Source organism: Lotus japonicus, chromosome 3, assembly GCF_012489685.1.
Source record: "Lotus japonicus ecotype B-129 chromosome 3, LjGifu_v1.2".
In the NCBI taxonomy this organism is placed as follows: Eukaryota; Viridiplantae; Streptophyta; class Magnoliopsida; order Fabales; family Fabaceae; genus Lotus; species Lotus japonicus.
This window is the reverse complement of record NC_080043.1, coordinates 35,572,115-35,592,986: the sequence shown is the minus strand read 5'-3', so window position 1 is coordinate 35,592,986 and position 20,872 is coordinate 35,572,115. Positions and strand designations below refer to the sequence as shown.

The 20,872-nt window shown below is 37.9% G+C and overlaps 1 protein-coding gene across 1 annotated transcript; it reads right to left on the bottom strand.

The window, feature by feature from the left end:
• Positions 1-8,809: 8,809 nt before the first annotated feature.
• On the bottom strand, positions 8,810-11,145 carry LOC130744046 (transcription factor MYB120-like). The gene is made up of 3 exons (XM_057596240.1): positions 10,849-11,145; positions 9,050-9,773; positions 8,810-8,943 (listed from the first exon to the last, which is right to left on the bottom strand). Exons 1-3 carry the CDS (start codon positions 11,143-11,145, stop codon positions 8,810-8,812), a joined length of 1,155 nt encoding a protein of 384 aa, XP_057452223.1.
• Positions 11,146-20,872: the final 9,727 nt, after the last annotated feature.

Here is a 20,872-nt window from a genome sequence, read left to right as displayed (position 1 = left end):
AGCTAGGAATCTTTGAAAAGACTTTTCATACTTAGACTCATTTCTACAATCAGAGGCATCACAAGCAACAATTTCTTCTAACTTAGCAATCTGGTTCTTAAGCACAGAGTTAGAATTGATCAAAGCATGATTATCATTTTTCAAATCAGAAATAATTTTCTCATGTTCAGAAGGAGTCTTGGAGACAGCAGATAAGTCCTTTTTCAGCTTCTTATGCTTAGACAATAAGGAGTTATACTTATCCATGATATCAGACAATGCATGTTTCAGTTCAGAGGTAGAGAAAGAAACGAATACTTCATTTTCATCGTCTGAGTTAGGATCTCCTTCTGATTCTGAGTCAGAGTCAACAGCTCCCTTTGACTCTGCTTCTTTGTCTTTGACAATAGCCATGAGTCCTTGGACTTCACCATCAGAGTCAACATCCTCTGACTCTGATTCATCAAATGTTACCATCAGACTCTTCTTTGTCTTGAAGTGCTTCTTTGGCTTCTTGTCCTTCTTCAACTTTGGACAGTCACTTTTGTAGTGCCCTGATTCTTTGCACTCAAAGCATGTGACTTCCTTAAGTGAGGACTTCTTCTGACCTGAGGATTCAGACTTTCCTTTTGCCTTTCCAGAGCCTTTGTATTTGCTCTGCCTGTGCTTCCAGATGCGATTGAGTCTCTTGGAGATCAGAGTCAGCTCATCTTCATCAGAATCTTCTGATGCTTCTTCAGATTCCTCTTCTTCAGCTTGAAGAGCTTTTGACTTCTCAGCCTTAGCCTTTTCAGATTTAGATTTCAAGGCTATGGACTTTTTCCTCAGATCTTGCATCTCTGAGCGCTTCAGCTCATGGCATTTCAAAATGCTGATGAGTTCTTCTAAACTCATATTCTCGACGTCTCTCGTGAGCTCTATTGAAGTCACTAAAGGCATCCAACTTTCAGGAAGACACCTGATGACTCTTATGACATGATCTTTTGTTGTGTAGCTCTTGTTGAGAGGTCGTATGCCAGCTACAAGCAACTGAAATCTGGAGAACATTTCTTCAATGGACTCATTTGGCTCCATGATGAAGGATTCATACTTTTGGATCAAAGACAATGCCTTTGATTCTTTGACTTTCTTGTTTCCTTCATGAGACATCTTCAGAGATTCGAAAATGCCTTTCGCAAACTCACGATCTGTAATCTTCTGGTACTCTTCATAGGAAATAGCACTTAGAAGAATTGCTCTTGCTTTGTGATGTTGTGAGTACAGCTTCTTTTGATCTGCAGTCATCTCTGACCTTGGGATCTTCTTGCCATCTGCATCAACTGGACGCTCGTAGCCATCCACAATAATATCCCAGAGATCTGCATCGAAACCCAGAAAGAAACTTTCCAGTCTATCTTTCCAATATTCGAACCTTTGACCGTCGAACATAGGAGGCTTTGCATTGTAACCATCTCTTTGAGTTTCACTGATGGTGGCAGCCATTGTTTTTCACACCGGCCCGGATCACTGAACACTGTTAGGTGTGGTAATCAGAACTTGCGCTCTGATACCAATTGAAGGTATGAAAAACGGTAGAAAGGGGGGGGTTTGAATAACGTTTTCAGGATAAAGCTTCCACCTTAAAGATTTTGACAAATCTTTCGAGAACTTAAGTGCTAAAGATAAGAGATAGAAAAGCACACAAGGATTTTATCCTGGTTCACTTGATAAATCACTCAAGCTACTCCAGTCCACCCGTTAAGGTGATTTCTTCCTTCTTAGAATGAAGGCAATCCACTAATCAGGTAAGAGTTACAATTGCACTTGAAACCTTCAAGTGACTAACAATTACACTGACTTAGCTCACACTAAGATTCACTCTCTTAGTCTTCTCTAGGATCCGATCAACCTTGATCTCCTAAAGGAACTAAACAAGCTGTTTATCAAAGAATTGTTTACAAGAGATTTGCTTCTAAAAAGCTAATAGTAAACTCAATGAATTTCAGATGAAAGAAAGCTTAGAAGAATTTGAATTTGTCTTGCGCGTATGTGAATGCTTCTAGCCGCTTCTTTCAGTCTTCAGCCTCTTTATATACTCCAAGGATTAGGGTTGAGCGTTGCATGGGAAATGCTACCGTTGGAGGGCAGTTCTGGAAAATCCAGCTTCTGCTGTGTCTGAGACTGTTAGGTAGGTCGTCAGGAAGGTACAGTCGCTTTTGTACTTGGATAGCGACTTGACCTTTAAACCTAGGAGACTTCTGATCAGGAGAAAGCTTCATGTTGGAACTTGTGAAGCCGGTTGATCAGAGTCAGAGGGAAAGCCCAGATCCTCTGACCATTGTTTCTTCTGATTCTGAACTCAGAGGGAAGTACATGGTCTTCAGAGTATCTTGCTTCTGGACATCAGAATTTCACTAATCAGCTTCTGGATCTTCAGAGTCTTCTACACCATCAGAATATCTGAGCCTTCAGTGTTTCTTGGTTATCAGACTTTCTGGATCTTCAGAACTTCTAGTGACTGAGTCCACATCAGAGTTTGTATAACTTCAGAACTTCTGAAGCTTTTCCACTGTTCATACTGAACATGGTGAATGCGAAAGCGTTGCTTGGGTCGCTCTTTATACACAGTGCTTCTGATTTGTGTGAGATTGAGTTGAGGTCAGAGCCTGTAAATAGCACACTCAGAAAAAACACGTTAGAGTACCACAATTGTTCATATCAAAAGGTTAACTTGTAATCATCAAAACATAGAGTTGTACTACTAGATCAAAACTTGATCTTACAAAACATTAAGGGTCTGTTTGGTGCGACGTATAGTATAAGACCTGATAGTATAAGACCTGATAGTATTAGGCCTGATAGTATAAGCCCTGATAACTTTCTTAAACTATCCAGCTAGCGTTTGACCATACTCTGTATAATTTACCATATCGTTTAAATTAATGCAATTGTATGTTTAATGAAGTATTGAATAGTGGTATATAATAAAAATCAAATATGGAGGTGATTATAACGGTGGTGGCGGTGATGATGGAAGTGATTATAACGGTGGTGGCGGTGATGATGGTAAGTTGGTGGTGGTGGTGGCAATGGTGGTAGGTTGGTGTTGGTGGCGGTGGTGGTGACAGTGGAGATAGGTTGGTGGTGGTGGTGGTAGCGATGGTGGTTGTGGTGGTGGTGGTGGTAAGGCGGTGGCGGCTACGATGGAGGGTGGAGGCTGTAACACCCCGACTTCCAGGTGTCTAGTAACTAGAAATAAACTTTACGCGGAAAACAGGTAATTTTTTTTTCGTTTGATTCCCTTTAATTCAAGCGATAGAAAATAAAGACTTAACCCAGCAACTAAACTAACCGATGTACAAACATATACACATGTACAGCCTCAGCTGCACGTCAACGTCACGCGCATTCGCAGTGACCTCAAAGTAGTGTGCCCGTAGGCAAATATGTACAGAACCAGTAGTGTAAGTAAAAAGTTTTAAGTCTCAAACCCCGTGTTTGGACTTGCCTAGGGTCGTTTCTCCAACCCGAAATATCAAGATAACCAGTTCAATTATTCCCCACTCTGAAGTCGCGTCAAAACGCACAATTCTATAACATCTCAATATCATAAGTTATGGAAAACATCATAACATTAGTTCATCATCATAATCAATATCAAAGTAAAGCATAAGTCGAATTTATCGACGCCTATCATGCAGTCTTAGCTAATGGGTAAGTTGCCCTAACCTCGAGTTGCTTCAGTCTCGTGGTCTAAGTTTCCTTCACACAATTTCTCTGAGAAACCCAAAGTTCCTTCAACTGAACCTCGGAGAAAACAAAGCAGAATCCAAACAAAATCGATTAGCTCGATCACAATACAACCCATTAACGATAGACAAAGCATTAAAGCTTCAGAATACAACATTCGAGTACGAAAAGACAAGTTTTCGAAAACGAAAAACTCCCCCCCCCCCACACAACCATGCTCTCGGCCAAAAGAGGAAAAGAGCTCCGGCTCTTTTTCTTCGATCTAATCTGATTACAAGGTAGTTTTAGGGTAAAACTAAGGCAAAGAAACTGTCGGAAAAATTTTCGAACGATCGGATCGAAATACGGCTATTCAGGGGCGTTTTGGTCCAAAATAAAAGCTCAAAAACTCAAAGTTAAAACTTCGGAAAACAAATTTGACAGTGATGTTCCTAACGACATTTGTAGCAACTAATCCTAAAGGCACGAAGTCGGATTGCGACTTTTCGACATTAAAGTTTCGAAATGTGCGCAAAAAGGGTTTTGAATCAGTTTTTCAGATCCTTGACAACTCGATCAAAATCGGCGAATATCGGCGAGTGTTCTAGGCTCTTGGGCAAGTACAGAAGATATCCCAAGCGAAAAATCAAGAAAAACGGATAGTTTTACAAAAAGCTCGAAACTTTGAGCACAGAAACAGCTAAAGAAACGCAGTAGAAACGATGATCAGAGGTAAGAATTAAGCTAGTTACCTCGATACCTTGAAGTAGGGACGAACAGCTCGAAGATCGGTCAAGTTTCGGCGAAAATCTCCTCTCCTCCTTTCTCTCCTCAACTCGCGGCCTCTTGGTGGGTTGTGAGATATTTTTGAATTTTTCAACTATTTATAGGAAGGTGAAATCGCGGGAAAATGAAAATTTCGCGATTCCGATTTTTGCAGCACATTCATCGATGAATTCTAAGAGAGATTCTGGCGACAGAATTCCAGAACTCAAAACAAATCTCTAGAATTAGGGAAAAACGATTTCTAAAACCTCAAAAGCGGTGTAAGTTAATCTGTCCCGAAAAAACTACTTTTTGCTGTGAAGGTCAGACGACAAAACTTCGTTCTAAAGAAAGATTGGAAACATCAAAACAAATCTGGCCACGCGGACGGAAACTTCGTTAAAAGCTCCGAATAGAAAAAGTCTTCATTCAGTGATTGAATTTAGGGTTTTGAAGCAAAGAAATTAGCGTCGAAGGAATTCCGATAAGTGAATACTATCGTGCGTACAGTCCAGGGTTCCGAAATGAAACACTGGTCGAAGGAAAAATAAAGAGAACTTTTTAATTTTTCCAAGGATTTAGAATTTCGCTTAAACGTTGCTTTAAGAGCGGAATTAGCCTATTCTGGACACTCTCGCCATAAGGCAGGTGTGCAGACGACTCGCACTAACTCCTAAAACAACTATGAAACATTCCTCAAGCAATTCCTGAACTTTCTTCTTCATTAAACTTTCTCGAACAGCGAACTCCTGTCACGCTTACACTGATTCCACGCGTGAGTCGGAAAATAAACTTGTTCTGTAAATCCAGGTCTTACAGAGGCAATGGTGGTGGTGGTGGCGATAGGGTGGTGGTTGTGGTGTCGGTGGTGGCGGTGGTGGCAATAGAGTGGTGACGACGATTATGGTGGTGGTGGCGATATGGTGGTGGTTGTGGTGTCGGTGGTGGCGGTAGGGCGGTGGTGGCGGTGGCGACAACACCGGTGGTGGCGGTGGTGGTGATCAGGTGGTGGCAGCGATGGTGGTTGTGGTGTTGGCGACGATAAGGTGGTGGTGGTAGTGGTAAGGCGGTGGTGTCTTAGTAAGGTGGCGGCGACGGTGGAGGGTGGAGGCAATGGTGGTGGTGGTGGTGGCGATAGGGTGGTGGTTGTGGTGTCTGTGGTGGCAATAGAGTGGTGGCGGCGATTATGGTGGTGGTGGCGGTAGGGCGGCGGTGGTGGTGGGGGCGGGAACACCAGTGGTGACAGTAGGGCGGTGATCGGGTGGTGGTGCCAATGGTGGTGTAAGTTGGCAGCAATGGAGGGTGGTGGTGATGGTGACTTATACATCACAACCTTATCATGCCTTATTCATCACTCACATGATGGATTAAATAATACATCATTTTAACGTATAAGGAGACTTTGATGGATAAGCTTATACAATACAATGTCATCACCAAACAATGGATAAACTCATAATGTATTGTATAAGCTTATACTATCATGCCTAATACGGCATGCCAACCGAGCCCTAAAAGAAAGAAGGGTAGCAAGGTGTTGCAAGAAATGGCCGAAGCTGAGTTGCAATTTTAGAAATTTTTTATTGTAAAAAGTAACTTAATTAATGGTTGTAATGACTTATTTTATCATCGAAAGTAAGTATCTCAATAGAGAGTGAGTTTCACGCACTACTTGTGAGAGTGTGATTCTCATGAGTCAAACTAATTGTTTAAATTTAAATACTCTTGCAACTTTAAGGTTTATTCTTTGTTTAAAATTTGAATTGAAAACATTTACATTTTTAATTTATTTATTATTATTATTTTTAGCATTAATTTTGAATTCCATTTAAATTAATTTTTCTCTATTAAGTAATTTTACTAAATTGGTTCAAAAATTTATTTTTAATTAAATTTATTTGTTTTTGAAAGCAAAAGGAGATATATATATATATAACAAAAGATGATTAGTACACCAAAAAGCTATTCGAAGTTCACTATACCCAGCCCCTCAAAAAATCAACCAATAAAACCCAAAAGATCCTAAGCCAACAAGGGTACGTAAAAACACCAAAAAAACCCCGGGCAAGCCATCAAGCACCCTCTAATTAAATTTATACTATATATATATCCATCTTTTCATTTAATTTAGGATTATTATTATATTTTTTATCTTTTGATCATTACTTATTAATTCTTACTTTATTTTCCATGATCCTTATCATCACATCCATAATAGAATTAATATTTTAATTAATATCTTACCACTTTTCAATAGATACTAAATAAAATTTACAACAGTTTCAAATCATGTTAAATTTAAACTTATAATAATTTTTATTTATATAGTAAATTTGAAACTAATTCATCTAGAATACTATACTTTAATAAACTAATATCTACATAATAAATTTATGTATTTAAATTATAATTTAAGAACTATGTATAATTTTATATTATAATTTTTAAATGAAATACACAAGTTTAATATTTAGATATTAAAGTTAATTTAAAAAAATGAATAATTGTCAATTTTAATATATAAATGTAAAATATGTTTAAATTTCATCATATATGAAAATTGTTATAAATATAATTTCAATATATAAATATTGATATTATAATTTTTATATATAATATTTAGATATTAAATTATAATTTTTCAATTTAATATGTAAATATAAATATCATTAGAAGATTCAATCTTAATTTATAATTTTTTATGAATTTTATTTAGTAAAAAATAAATAATATTATTTATTATTAATTTTCTTATTTACTCTTAATATAAATATAATTTGTTTTCATGGATGTAATAATAAGGTTGATAGAAAGTAAAGTAATAATTTAAAAAAGTGTAATCATTACTTATCCAAAAAAACTGTAATCATTTATAATTTTTTTTAGTATTTACTGAAAAAAGGTAAGATATTAATTAAAATTTTAATTTTTCCATGGATATGTTATCAAGGATCATATAAAATAAATTAAGAATTGTAAAATATGCATCAAAAGATAAAAAATATAGTGATAAGAATTTAATTAAGAAATATATTTATAGTATAAATTTAATTAAAATAATTTAGTAAATTTATTAAATTTAAATAATATATTGTGATGTTAAGTATATTCTAAAACTTAAAATTATTAAAAAGGAATATAAATTTATATTGAAAGAATAATCATAACTAAAATAGAAATATTAAAGGTTTTTAATTTAAATTTCAAAACAAAAGTTAAAACTTAAATTCAAAAGAGTATTTGAATTTAAATCACTAAACTTTACTTATATGAATCACACGCTCATAGGTAGTGTGTGAAACTCACTTTCTATTAAAAGAATAGAGTGTATTGGAGATAGCCTCAATGAGAAAATATTGAGACTCTCCTGTGCAAAAACTATGAGTCATAATGATTATCTTTATTTAAAATTCATTTGAATCCTGAATAAATATAATAAAAAATATTAATTGTACATAAAAAAGAAATGTTATCTACATAAAACAAAAATGATTTAGGATTTATATTTTCTCATGTAAGTTTGTGGTGAGTTTTTACATGTTCTTGTAATGTTAAATTTTTTGTGCGTGACTCTCTCTTCATGCATATTTATTTATGATGAAAAAAAAACATAAAAAATTTAAAATAACTACGTCATGTCACATGAGCCAGCAACATTTGATTATTGGACCAAAGAAATTGAGTACCAACAAGTACCATTTAGGCCAGTCATGCTAGTTAGGTGTTAAGAAAATGAGGACAATAACATGATTATACATAAGAAAAATACATTTGTGTACAAGAGCTAAAGAAAAAAGAGAGCTTAGTAGATAGACCACGAGGAGGCACTCATGAAACAACAGCTGGAACTTTGAAGAAGCACCAAGCTTTATTAGAAAGTTTGAAACTTATTGCGAACCAAATCTAAAGCCATTTGAGAAGAGCAACTTGGGAAAAAACCCAAGTCTCTATGCAAGCACAAACAATAAAGATGGCTAAAAGCTCCACTTTCAGAACTTCAACAAACCTCACAAAGCCTGAAAAAATCGACAATTCATTGCCAAATATCACCTCTAAGAGCATCTCCAATGCTAAGTTCTTAGTTCTTAACACTATTCATGTGGGCATGTATTGCCACATATGTACTTAAGCAACTCTCAAGCAATTTTGCTCCAACCATAGTTCTTAATACTTACTATTCATTTGGTCACACAAACCATATTATTTATACTTTTTATTTTCATAAAACAATAAAATAAAACTCATAGAGTAATAAATAAATTTGGATGAGAGAGAAAAAAATATTTTTTATGCTAAGAACTCAAAAGTAAAACTCCTTATATAAGAACTGAGTTCTCTTGTTGTCTCTATGCTACAATTAGCATATATCAGACACGTCACTGCCGCTCCCGAAATCTCCAAAAGTCCATGACAATTCTGAAAAGTCGATTTGGCTATAGAGGTCATCATAATCATTCATCTCCTCCACATGAACTCCAATTTGATTTTCACCTACAAATTAAAAACAAGAGTTTTAAATTGCGGTTGCCGTCGCTGCTGCTGCACACAAGATATTTCACAAAATTCATGAAACATAAAATTAAAATTTGAAAATTACCAAGTTCATTGCTCTGGTTCTCATTAGTAGCTTCAGCATTGTTCTCCTTCACAGTGTTGCTGCTTCCTTCCGCAGCATCATCCTGATCAGCCATTATGTTCTTCCCCTTGTTATTGAGAGATAGACTCTCAGCATCAAGCACCATATCACCCAACAAGCCAGTGTTTCCTGGAAGAGGAGGATATGGAAACGGTGCAACATCTTCATGATAGTCATTGGCCATGTTGCTTGTAGCTTCAAGCCAACCTTCAAATTCACTAGCAAGGGATGAAACAGGGGTAACAGAGCCAGCAGCTGCGGTAGTTATGGTCGCAGATATCTCAGAGGCCGAGCCTGTTACATATGCAGAAACAGGGGACAGAGGCAGAGCAATGTTTCTGTCACCACCATTCTTATTGAAAAACTCAAACTGCGGCAGCGGTGAGAGCGGCAGCGGGGGGTATGAACTGGTGTAGTAATTTGCAGCAGGATCAAGGTGGTTTGCCAGAGGATTTCCAAAAGTTGGTTGATTTGGCAGAAGCACACCAGGGTTGTTGGGGTAATCAGCACCTGCAGAAAACGATGAAGACAATATATGTTGAAGTTGCTTCTCCTTTTGTGGCTGATGATAAGCTTCTGCTCTTGCAAGAACTTCTGGGGGATAAAGGGGTAACCCTGCTTTCTCGCGCTTTTTCACCCTGCTATGCCAAAAGTTCTTGATCTCATTGTCAGTCCTGCCAGGTAGCTGAAAAGTGTACAATACAAAAAGAACATATGAAATCAGCAAATGGAAGCATGACAAAATGGCATAAAATTATGTGAAAGTGGGCCAAAATGAAAGTATAGTTTTCAAAGTGACTGATGTGAGGATGCATATGTCAATAGTGATTATCCCAAATTGAGATGTAAGAAAATCCGGATGTCTATTTGGATTTCCGCTGAACTTGACATGGATTTACGTTGAATGTGATATGGTAAAATTTTGTTTCTCCAACCCACGTGTAAAAATTCTAGCTTATCCGTTGATACTTCGAGATACATGAAATCAGGTTTAACGTTCATGCAAACGCAAAGGTGATTTCACATATCTCAAGGTTTTAGTGGAGAAACTATAATTTGTCACCTTGAGGTCGACATAGATCCATGTTGAGTTCAACGAAAATCAGAACACATACATGGACAACACTAGAACTACAAAAACCACAAAATGAAACCGCATAGGAAACAGATTCACTGGTCCTAGTGCAGCAATGGAACCGCAAAAAGAAACTCAATTCAAGTTCAAACCTTTTTGTTTATTTTATTATGATAAAAACTATCTTGAATCTTTGCCATAAAAATCATCATGCACCGGAATGAATTTGGATGAAAATTTTCGAAAAATAAATAGAAATAAACAAGCACATAAAGTTTGAACAGAAAAATGGCTTTTCCTTCTCTCTTCTCGACTCTGTCACTAATCAAAACAAATTGTTGCAGATCTAATTAAATCTGTTTCCATTATCCAAATCTTGAAATTAAAATATGATCATGGTCAAAGATGAACAACAACAATGAAGACAACAAAATTAAATCAGAGATCATACCATCCTTTTTCACTTTCGAAATCAAAATATTGCACTAAAACCAAGAACAGAGAAAACAGAGAAACCAAAATGACACTAAAAACCAAGAACAAGAAAACAGACAGAAGCGAAAATATTGATCACATGAACACAGGCCACAAAGATCAAAACTTTACATACATTTATAAAATAATTTTCTGCAAGCATGTATACAACAAGCAAATAGTCATAGCTTGTCAAAGGAGATAGATATACCTGAGTAGCTATTTTGGCCCATTTGTTCCCAAACATTGCATGAAGTTCCACGATGGTTCTTTGTTCTTCAGCAGAAATTGCACCCTTCTTGAGACCAGGCTTTAGATGATTCACCCACCTACGCCTGCAACTTGGGCCACACCTGAGCAACCCAGAATTATTCTTCACAGCATTCCAATTCTCACCATTTCTCTCCACATACGCGATCAGCATCATGTCTTCTTCTATACTCCAAGGACCTTTCCTCAGGTCAGATTTATTGGTGTTGTTGTTGTAATTGGAGTTGTTTTCCGCCATAACAATCAATATCTGAGACAAAAGGTGAGACAAAAAAACTCTTATATGAAAAAAAAACAGATCAAGAACAAAAGAACTTATATAAAAAAAGAAGAACAATAGAAGGAGAAGAAAGCTACATTTTTTTCTTCAGTTGGTGCTTATGTGATGGAGGGGATGTTTAAGGTATGAGAATGTGTGAAGAGTTGAGTCAGGGATGGACTTCAAAGATTATCTCTCCTCTCACACAAGATAACTAGAACAGAGGAAAAATAGAGGAGAGACAAAGACAAGAGAGTGAGAGAAGAGAGAGAAAGGTGCAGAGAGTGAGAGACAAAGGGGGATATATATATAGAGGAGAAGCAGCCCTTGTCTTCTCTTTGTTTTTTTTTATGTTCAAACAAGGATAGTGAAGATTTTAGATAAAAGAAGGAACTAGGAGGTAGAGAGAGAAGAAGGGGTGCGGGGCATGTTAGAGGAGTTAATTTGGTGGGTTTAGGGAGAAAGAGAGCTGAAAGAAAACAAAGGCATAGAGGGTGATTTGTATAATTAAAGGTGTGAGTTATCGTTTCGGTCTGAGTTGCATGCGTAGTGTTACGTCCATAGGTGAGTTTATCATCACTTGCACATTTCTTCACAAATAATGTTGTTTTCGCACCTCTATTTGAGATGGAAAGAGGTGGAGGGACGAGAGATAGGAAGAAAAAAAAATGAGAGAGAAAGTATGAGATGTGACAGATGATAAGAGGAGAGAGATAAAAATAAAAATTGGTGGAAATAAGGTATATAAAAAAGAGGTGTGAACGTATCATTATTGATTTCTTCGCTATATGTATTTCTATGCAATGCACTCGCTTTCTTTCATAGGAATAGTTAAATAAAAACAATTCATATAAATTCAAATTTCACCTTCACATAAGGAGATAGAGGAATAGAAGAAATATGCGTAGAATATATGATGTATGATATCATAGGAGAAAAGGAGAGAAACATAAAAAGAAAATGTGAGTGAAAATGAGGGACCGAAATCATTGGTCAACATTTGGTGACACATTATTTGTCCCATCGATCAAATTGTGTAGAATAATTATTCTTTAACACCGCAAAAATGAGGTGAAAAGAGGTGGAGGTGGAGAAAGATAAGAAGAAAAGAAAAAGTAAGAGAGAGAAAGTATAAGATGTGATAGATGATAAGATGAGAGAGATAAAAATAAAAATAGGTGGAAATGAAGTGGGGAAAAAATGAGGGGTGGGTATATCATTATTGAATTGTGTAATGTCATTTAAAAAATACGTATAAGGTTATAATTGTCTTAACCATGCCTACATGTTATAATTAGATTGAATGGAGATGATAGAAGACACTAAATATTATGAGAAAAAATATGATGTGAATATATCAATTGGTAAATAGTGTGGGTTGACCCGGTATTAAAATTTGTCATTTTTAGATGTTTTTTTACAACAAAGTTTTTTTTCCTACTTAGAATAATTAGACATCACCTACTAAAAACATTTAGCTATTATAGAAGTGTATTTATTTTCAATTTTATAATTAATATGGGTTTTATGAATTATAAAATTACTAACATTACATAGCGCGTGCAACCACGCCCAAAATAGCGAGTGTTACACGCTCAAAATAGCGAGTGTAACCACGCTCAGAATAACGAGTTTGTGAGTTCAACACAAAAGGTGGGATGGTAAAAAAAAGGATAGGGCCATTTATGTAATTTTGGGTATTACCTAATTGGGTTTTTGTTTAACATGACCCATTTGATTTTCATAGTAAAAAAATAACCCTTTTTTCTTTTCTCGAAGAGCAGGCTCGACCAAATTACAATCGTTGCTCGACGTTTCGACACAACTGCTACTTGGTTTCGATGTTTCTCGAAAGCACAACTCTAGTCTCATCTCATTAGTCCGACGATGGTTCCGAGTTCCACTTTTATCCTCTCTCTTGCAACTTCAATTGGATGGTTAGGTTAATTTTTAATATTATTAGTGTGTATTCATTATTATAATGGTTTTTTAGATATTGATACCCAATTTTAAATGGTCAATTTATCATCAGAAAGTCATACTCAATTATCATCAATGTAATGTCAACTTATTTTTTCTTTCAAGTTTCAATAATAATAAAGGTTGTTCTTCCAGATATTATTTGCAAGACTCAAAGTGTCTTTGTGTCCGGTCGTTTGATTACAGATAATGAATTCGTAGCATTTGAGTGTTTTCACTTCATGAAGAGTAAAATTTGTGACCGCAATGGCGTTATGGCTTTAAAACTTGACATGTCGAAAGCTTATGACAAGATTGAGTGGCCGTTTTTGGCAAGTGTGATGAGGAAGATGGGTTTTCCATCCTCCTAGGTGTCCTTAATAATGGAGTGTGTTTCATCGGTGCAATTCCAAATCATGCTTCATGGAAACCCCCAACTCCCTTTTGATCCTGGGACGGGTTTGCGACAGGGGGACCCTCTCTCCCCATATTTGTTTATTTTATGTGGAGAGGTGTTCTCAGCTCTGATTGAAAAAGAGATTATTTCCGCTTCTCTTAGTGGCATTAAAATTGCTCGTAATGCTCCTGTAATCTCACATCTTTTGTTTGCAGATGACAATATCATCTTTGCTCGTGCTGATGTTCAGGAGGCGCATTGTATTAAAAATATTCTCTCCTCCTATGAGCAAGCTTCTGGACAGGTTGTCAACCTGGAGAAATCCATGCTCTCTTGTAGACGAAATGTGCTTGGCAATAGGTTTGATGAACTGAAACAGTTTTTGGGTGTAAAGGTTGTGGAGAGCTATGAGAAATATCTGGGCCTACCGACGATCATTGGCAAATCGAAACAACAAATTTTTCGCTTTGTCAAGGAGCGTGTGTGGAAGAAGCTCAAAGGTTGGAAGGAGCGCTCTTTATCGAGGGCTGGTCGGGAAGTTCAGATTAAGGCAGTAGCCCAATCTATCCCGTCCTATGTCATGTCATGCTTCCTCCTTCCTGATGGTATCTGTAGAGATATTGATAGTATGATTAGTAGGTTTTATTGGAGCGGAGTGAAGGTTTGAAAAACGGTAGAAAGGGGGGGTTTGAATAACGTTTTCAGAATAAAACTTCCACCTTAAAGATTTTAACAAATCTTTCGAGAACAAAGTGCTTAAGATAAGAGATAGAAAAGCACACAAGGATTTTATCCTGGTTCACTTGATGAATCACTCAAGCTGATCCAGTCCACCCGTTAAGGTGATTTCTTCCTTCTTAGAATGAAGGCAATCCACTAATCAGGTACTTGTTACAACTGCACTTGAAACCTACAAGTGACTAACAATACACTGACTTAGCTCACACTAAGATTCACTCTCTTAGTCTTCTCTAGGATTCGATCAACCTTGATCTCCTAAAGGTAACTAAACAACTGTTTTAAGAAATAATGTTTACAAAGAAATTGCTTCTGAAAAGCTAATGGTAAACACACTGAATTCCAGATGAAAGAATGCTTAGAAAGTTTGTATATAGCTTGCGTGTGTGAGATTCTTCCAACCGCATCTTTCAATCTTCAGCCTCTATTTATACTCCAAGGATTAGGGTTTGAACGCTGCATGAGAATGCTACCGTTGGAGGGCAGTTCTGGAAATTCCAGCTTTTTCTGTGGCTGAGAATGTTTGGTAGGTCATCAGGATAGTACATTTGCTTTTGTACTTTGGATAGTGACTTGACCTTTAACCTAGTAGACTTCCGATCAGAGGAATGCTTCATGTTGGAACTTGTGAAGCTCGTTGATCCTCTGACTGTTGTACCTTCTGATTCTGAATTCAGAGGGAAGTACTTGGTCTTCAGAGCCATCTTGCTTCTGGACTTCAGAGTCTCCACTTTTCAGCTTCTGGATCTTCAGAGTCTTCTACACCATCAGAACATCTGAACCTTCAGAGTGTCTGGGTTGTCAGAACGTCTGGATCTTCAGAACTTCAAGTGACTGAGTCCATATCAGAGCTTGTTTGACTTCAGATCTTCTGAAGCTTTTCTACTGTTCAGAGTGAACATAGAGATTGCGAAAGCGTTGCTTGGGACACTCTTTTAGCATAGTGCTTCTGATTTGTGTAAAATTGAATTGAGGTCAGAGCCTGTAAATAGCACACTCAGAAAAACACGTTAGAGTACCATAATTGTTCATACTAAAATGTTAACTTGTAATCATCAAAACATAGAGTTGTACTACTCGATCAAAACTTGATCTTACAATCTCCCCCTTTTTGATGATGACAAAACCAAGTATTTTGATGAACAATTCTTAAACAATAAACTGAATTCACTCAGAGTTTAGAGAAATAGAATAGACTTATCCTGATGTGAATAGTTTATTTTGCTTATTCTGAATCCAAGTCACAGCTTGATTCTGAGCATAGCTTCCCCTGAATCTAAGACTTAATGAAAACGTTAGAAATGTCTAGATTCTGAGCTAAATAATATAAGAGTTCAGAGTGAAAATACATGACATAGATGAATTGAAATAATCAGAGCGCATAAGTATTCAGAGTCAAATAGAATCACTTCAAAAGAAGTGAAATGTATTCCTTGTATTTGCCCAGTGACACATCTATGGTCATAAAGGTGGAACTCTTAAATTCTCCAAAAGAAAAAAATCACACTAACACAGCTTACACATCAAAAACTTGGTGTACTCCCCCTTTTTGTCATAAGCAAAAAGCATGGCGTGTGAAAAACTTAGCTTGAAGTTCAAGGTACTCCCCCTTAGAGAAGGTCTAAGTTTTAAAAGGATGGAGATATAAACGATGCAAAATTAAGCGAATTAAAGAAGGGAGTTAATGCGAGTGAGAACGTTTACCACCGGCCACGGGAGTAAAGAGAAGCTTCAGTTACCAAGGACTTAACCTCGAGAAACTTGTGGAGCAATAACTTCCAAAGAGAGAATGAAGCTTATATAAGGCGATTAAGAAAAGGGTAAGCTTCACAACTCGATCAATTACGAATAAGAAAATGGCATCGTACAGGATTGCACTAGAAGAGCTTAGAAGGAAAGCTTTTGAGGAAGATATGTTCCTCAATATTAGGCACCCTGATGGTACAAGGACCATACAAGAGCTGACGAAGACACTGCTTGAAGAAGATCTTGGTCCAGAGTTGGAGAAAGATCTGTAGGAGTTTCTCTGCTTCGTGGAGGAGATTCAAGAGCTGTGCCAGCTGGAACTGAATCTGCTGGAAGAGAAAGAAACAGTGGAAAAGAGACTCAAGACGATGGAAGATAGTCTGGAGAGAGATGAGCTGAGCATCAAGCTCGGCAACATAGAGTATACACTGGATCGTCTAGAGAGGGAAAGAGTGGAGCAGCGCCAGGAATGCAGAAGAATGAGGAAGGATCCTCCATTCTAGATAGGAAAAAAAATGTATGATGTAATAAATATGATTCATATGAATAAAGAAAAGTTTTGCAAACACATATTATAAATAATGCAATGAGAAACAGAGAGTAAACAAAATATAACACATAAGGCAAATATCTTAAATAAAAAGTAAAATAAATTAAGGAAGAAAAACGAAAGAAATCCTAATAACTAGGGCTTTTCAGAGCGACGCAGAAGTTCTTGAATAGCTCGATTCATGTCCATCAGCAGAGTCTCATGAGAGTTGAGACGTTGTTCCAAAATGTCAAGTCTTGAAGAACTTGGCTGTGTAGAGGTAGAGGGAATATCCTGAGCAGAGTGAGGAGCTTGAGTGGAGTCAGAATCAGCATGTGTGAAAGGCACGGGTGCAAGAGCTTGACATCTGAGAGCTTCAGCTTCAGCTTGTAGCCTTTCAGCTTCTAACCTTGCATTTTCAATTTCTGCAGCCTCTTGACGTGCAGCTTCTTCTGCTTGTTCTTTCTTTCTTCAACAACCTCCAGTAGCTTTTCTCTAAGCTGTTGTTCATGCAGAGCCACTCTTCTGTTGAACCGCTGCCTAGCAGCCTCAATCCTCTGATCCCTTTCCGCAGTGAGAAGACTCGTCATAAAAGGAACTTGAGCAATTATCCAATCACTCAGACGATTCCATTCTTCAGCAACAGAGTCAGAATTCTCACTCAGGTCAGTGTGACCTTGCACATTGCGAATCATCAGTGATGCTTCATGATTAAAGACACTGATGCACTCAAGAAGAGAATTTGGCTTGAGGTAGGTATAGGGAACGATGGAAAGATTGGTTTCAGGAGAAGTGGGGTGGTTGCTGCTATTGGCCTCAGAAACACCTTGAGGAGAACCAACATCTAAGGTTTGGAAATTTGAGGTATGGGGCTCAAGGTTTGGCTCAGAGGTTTCAACCTGAGGGATTGGTGATCTAACTGGGGAAGGGTTAGATACTGAGTCTTCTGGTTCTGGTTGAATGGGTTGAGCTGAAGGGTCTACTTCATTCAGAGGGTCAACTTGGATAGGATGATCTGGGTCAACTAGACGTTCTGGTCTAGGTCCAGGGTATCTCCTTGGGCTAGGTACTGTGTGGTAGTACTCTGGAATGGCAGACTCTTTCTCCTTCGCAATTTGAACAAATTTGCGAACAAATTCAGAGTTATTGGAGGGTGAGGAGTCAGCAACATTGGTGGGAAAAGATACAGAGGGACAGGGTGTTATGGATTCTGTATCAGTGGTTCTGCGAACAGGACGTTCTGATGCTCTAGGGACAGAGTGATCAGAAGTTCTGGGTTCAGGTTCAGATTGTTCAAGGATGATGGGTTCAGAGGTTTGTGGGTTGTATTGTATGGTTATGGGTGAGGTAGGTTCAGAGGGTCTTGAAGTTTCAAGCATGTTCCAAAGAGGTGCTTCTTGTTGGGAAGGTTGGAAAAATGAAGACCTAGGTGAATTGGGTGGAAAAGTGGGTTGGTCAGCTGGTTGAGACTCTGGAATAGGAGCGAGTTGGGTGGTGGTGCGGTTAAGGAGAGCAGAGATGGGGAGTTGTTGGTCAATCTGCAAGTGTACAGAATCTACCCGGTTTTAAATATCGAACCACAGGGATTGTGAGTGACTTAATTCAGTTTAAGCTTTGAGTTTGAAGGTTGGTTTTATTGAATAAGAGATATGTTGAAGCAGTAATTAGGAAAAAGGAAAATAAAAAGACAATTCAGAAAATAACATGCTTAGGGTTCTTGTTCAACTAGTCAATCTAAGCACATCATTCTATGCACATGTTCTCATGGATCTCTCCTTGATGATATAGCCTAGTTACTCACTTATTGATTCCTCACATAAGCAATTCTCTCATACTAAAAGCTAAGCCCAGTTCCTTGTGTACTTAGTCATTTATATGAGGTTTTAGATCATGCAATTTCTGGTCATCAAACCCCAACCCTTCCTCTATTCCTAGTAGCAAGAATAGAAGGGGTAATCCCAAATCGGTTCCCTAATCTATAACAAACTTCCGTTCTGATTATAGAATAGTATAAAGCAAGCATGCATACAAGCTTAGATTGAAATTTAGAAAATGGGATTCAAGGGAAGAAGAAGAACATGTGGGAAAGAACTTAAGATTATAACTTAAACATGAAAAGTCTTACATGAAAACCAAAGCATAAGAAGAGAAATTTCATGCTTGGCTAAGAACCTGAATTACAAGCTTGGAAGCCCTCTCACACTCTCCTAGATGCTCCTCTACCTCTGAGTTTATGTAAAAATGAAAGTAGTATCCAAAATCCCCAAAAGAAAATGACTAAATCCTATTTATAGGCAAAAATCACGAGTTTGGGCTGTTCTGGGCGCTCAGGCGCCAATTCAGAGCGCCTGAGCGCTAATTTCATGCTGAAAAAGTGCCTCTGGAAGGTAATTGGCGCCTAGGCGCCAATTCAGAGCGCCTGAGCGACAATTCAGAGCGCCTAGGCGCCAGTTCCAATTTCTGGAACAGGGCAATTGGTGCCTAGGCGCCGATGGAGCATGCCCAGGCGCTCAGACTCGCTGGAAAGTCCCTTGATCTTCATTTTAACTCCTCTTTATGCCTCTTTAAGCCTCCCTTCAATTCACCAAGCTTCTTGACCTTCCTTCTTCTTCAGTTTCAGACCTGATTACCCTCATCAAAGCTCAAGGAAAAATATCAAGAATACCAACCATTTAATTGCACAAGGGACTCAAAACTAATAGCAATTAACAAAAGACTCAAAACTAAACTAAAATGCAACTAAAGTATTAAATAACTACATAATTACTAAACTAATGTAAATGCACAAATAAAAGTAAAAATGCATGAGAATGCATGAAACACTACATGAGCCATAAGAAAAAGACTCAAAACCTACAAGGAAAAACCCTAAAAACATCATATAAACCCGGGTCATCAGGAGTGCATCAAGTGAATTTAACTCATCATCAGAATCTATAATAGCAGACTTACTTGATGATCGCATGGCAGACCGAGTAACTCTGGCAGAAGTCTCCATTCTGATAACTGCAGCAGCTGGTTCCACATGGGTTGGCTTCTCCACAATCCTCACTTTCTTCTTTGTCTTCTTTGGAGGAGGATGAGCATCATCATTATCACCATCAGATGGAGCATCTGGCTTGGTGGTTTCCTCGTGCTTCCTCTTAGGCTTGTCAGCCTTCTTCTTCTTCTGAGCAGTGTCAGAGGGATCAGACTCTTCAGGGGATTCCTCCAAAATGATTTTTCTCTGAGTCTTCTTCTTCTTTGGAGGAGAGTCAAACTCTGGAGCTGGTGGCAGGTCTCTGAAGAACTCATCCACATCTATCTCATACCCTTGTCTCCTCAAATCATCAATGTAGCACAGAATTGCAGTCGGATCATCTGCTTGAGACCACAGAGGGAAGTCATCCAGAGGGATTCTTCTTTGTCTCACTTCATCAGAAGTGTCTTCATGAAAAGGAGCAACCTTTGTCTTGATTAACCCCATCTTCTTCAAGGATGTAAAGGTGAAGACATCATTGGCAATGGTTGACAGATCCTCTGTGCATCCTGCCTTAATCATATCTTCTATGAATTTGCTCTCAATGAATAGATCTGAAAGCAGTCTGCCAAAAGGGATGTACTTGATAGCAGACTTCAGAGAGGCAGTGGTTCTGGATTTCCTGATGCACTCTTTGAGGTAAGAGAACAGGAAGAAGGGAAGGCCGATCTTCTGATGATCCTGAATGAAGAACAACATCACTTTTTGACAAAAGTTGATGTAGCTGGTGAGCTTCCCTTTGGCCGCTGATTAATGCAATGAAGTAGAATCTTGTGCCATATCCTCAGCTTTGGATGAAGATCCACTACCTTGTAGTCACTTTTACCAGGCTTATATGTTGTGTATAGAGCCTTGTTGGTTTCTTCCTTTGTCCTGGGTTTCACCTTTGATTCCGACAATTGAAATTTGTACCCAGTGCCAGTATATGCACCCAGAAGATCAAGAATCGACTTTTCTGTGATTATGATTCTTCTGCCAGCGATGTAAGAGACCACCTGTGTGTCATCACAATCGGCGTGTTTCCAGAATTCCTTGACCAATTTGACATAAACTGGACCTCGAAGCCTGTTAAAGTACTCTTCCCAACCTTGAACACGAACTTCAGGGCGAAGATCATATCCATTAGCGGCTATGTTGTCCAGGTCAAATCTCCATTCAGTAAGAACCTGGAGTTATTCAGGAGCATAGACACAATGCACGGCACAACCCCGTTCTGCAATAGGAATCATCTTCCCTTGAGTTTGAACTCGAGCTTCTGGTTGATTTCTTTGATTAGTAGAAGCAGATTGCCCTGTAATTTGACCTACTTCCATAACTG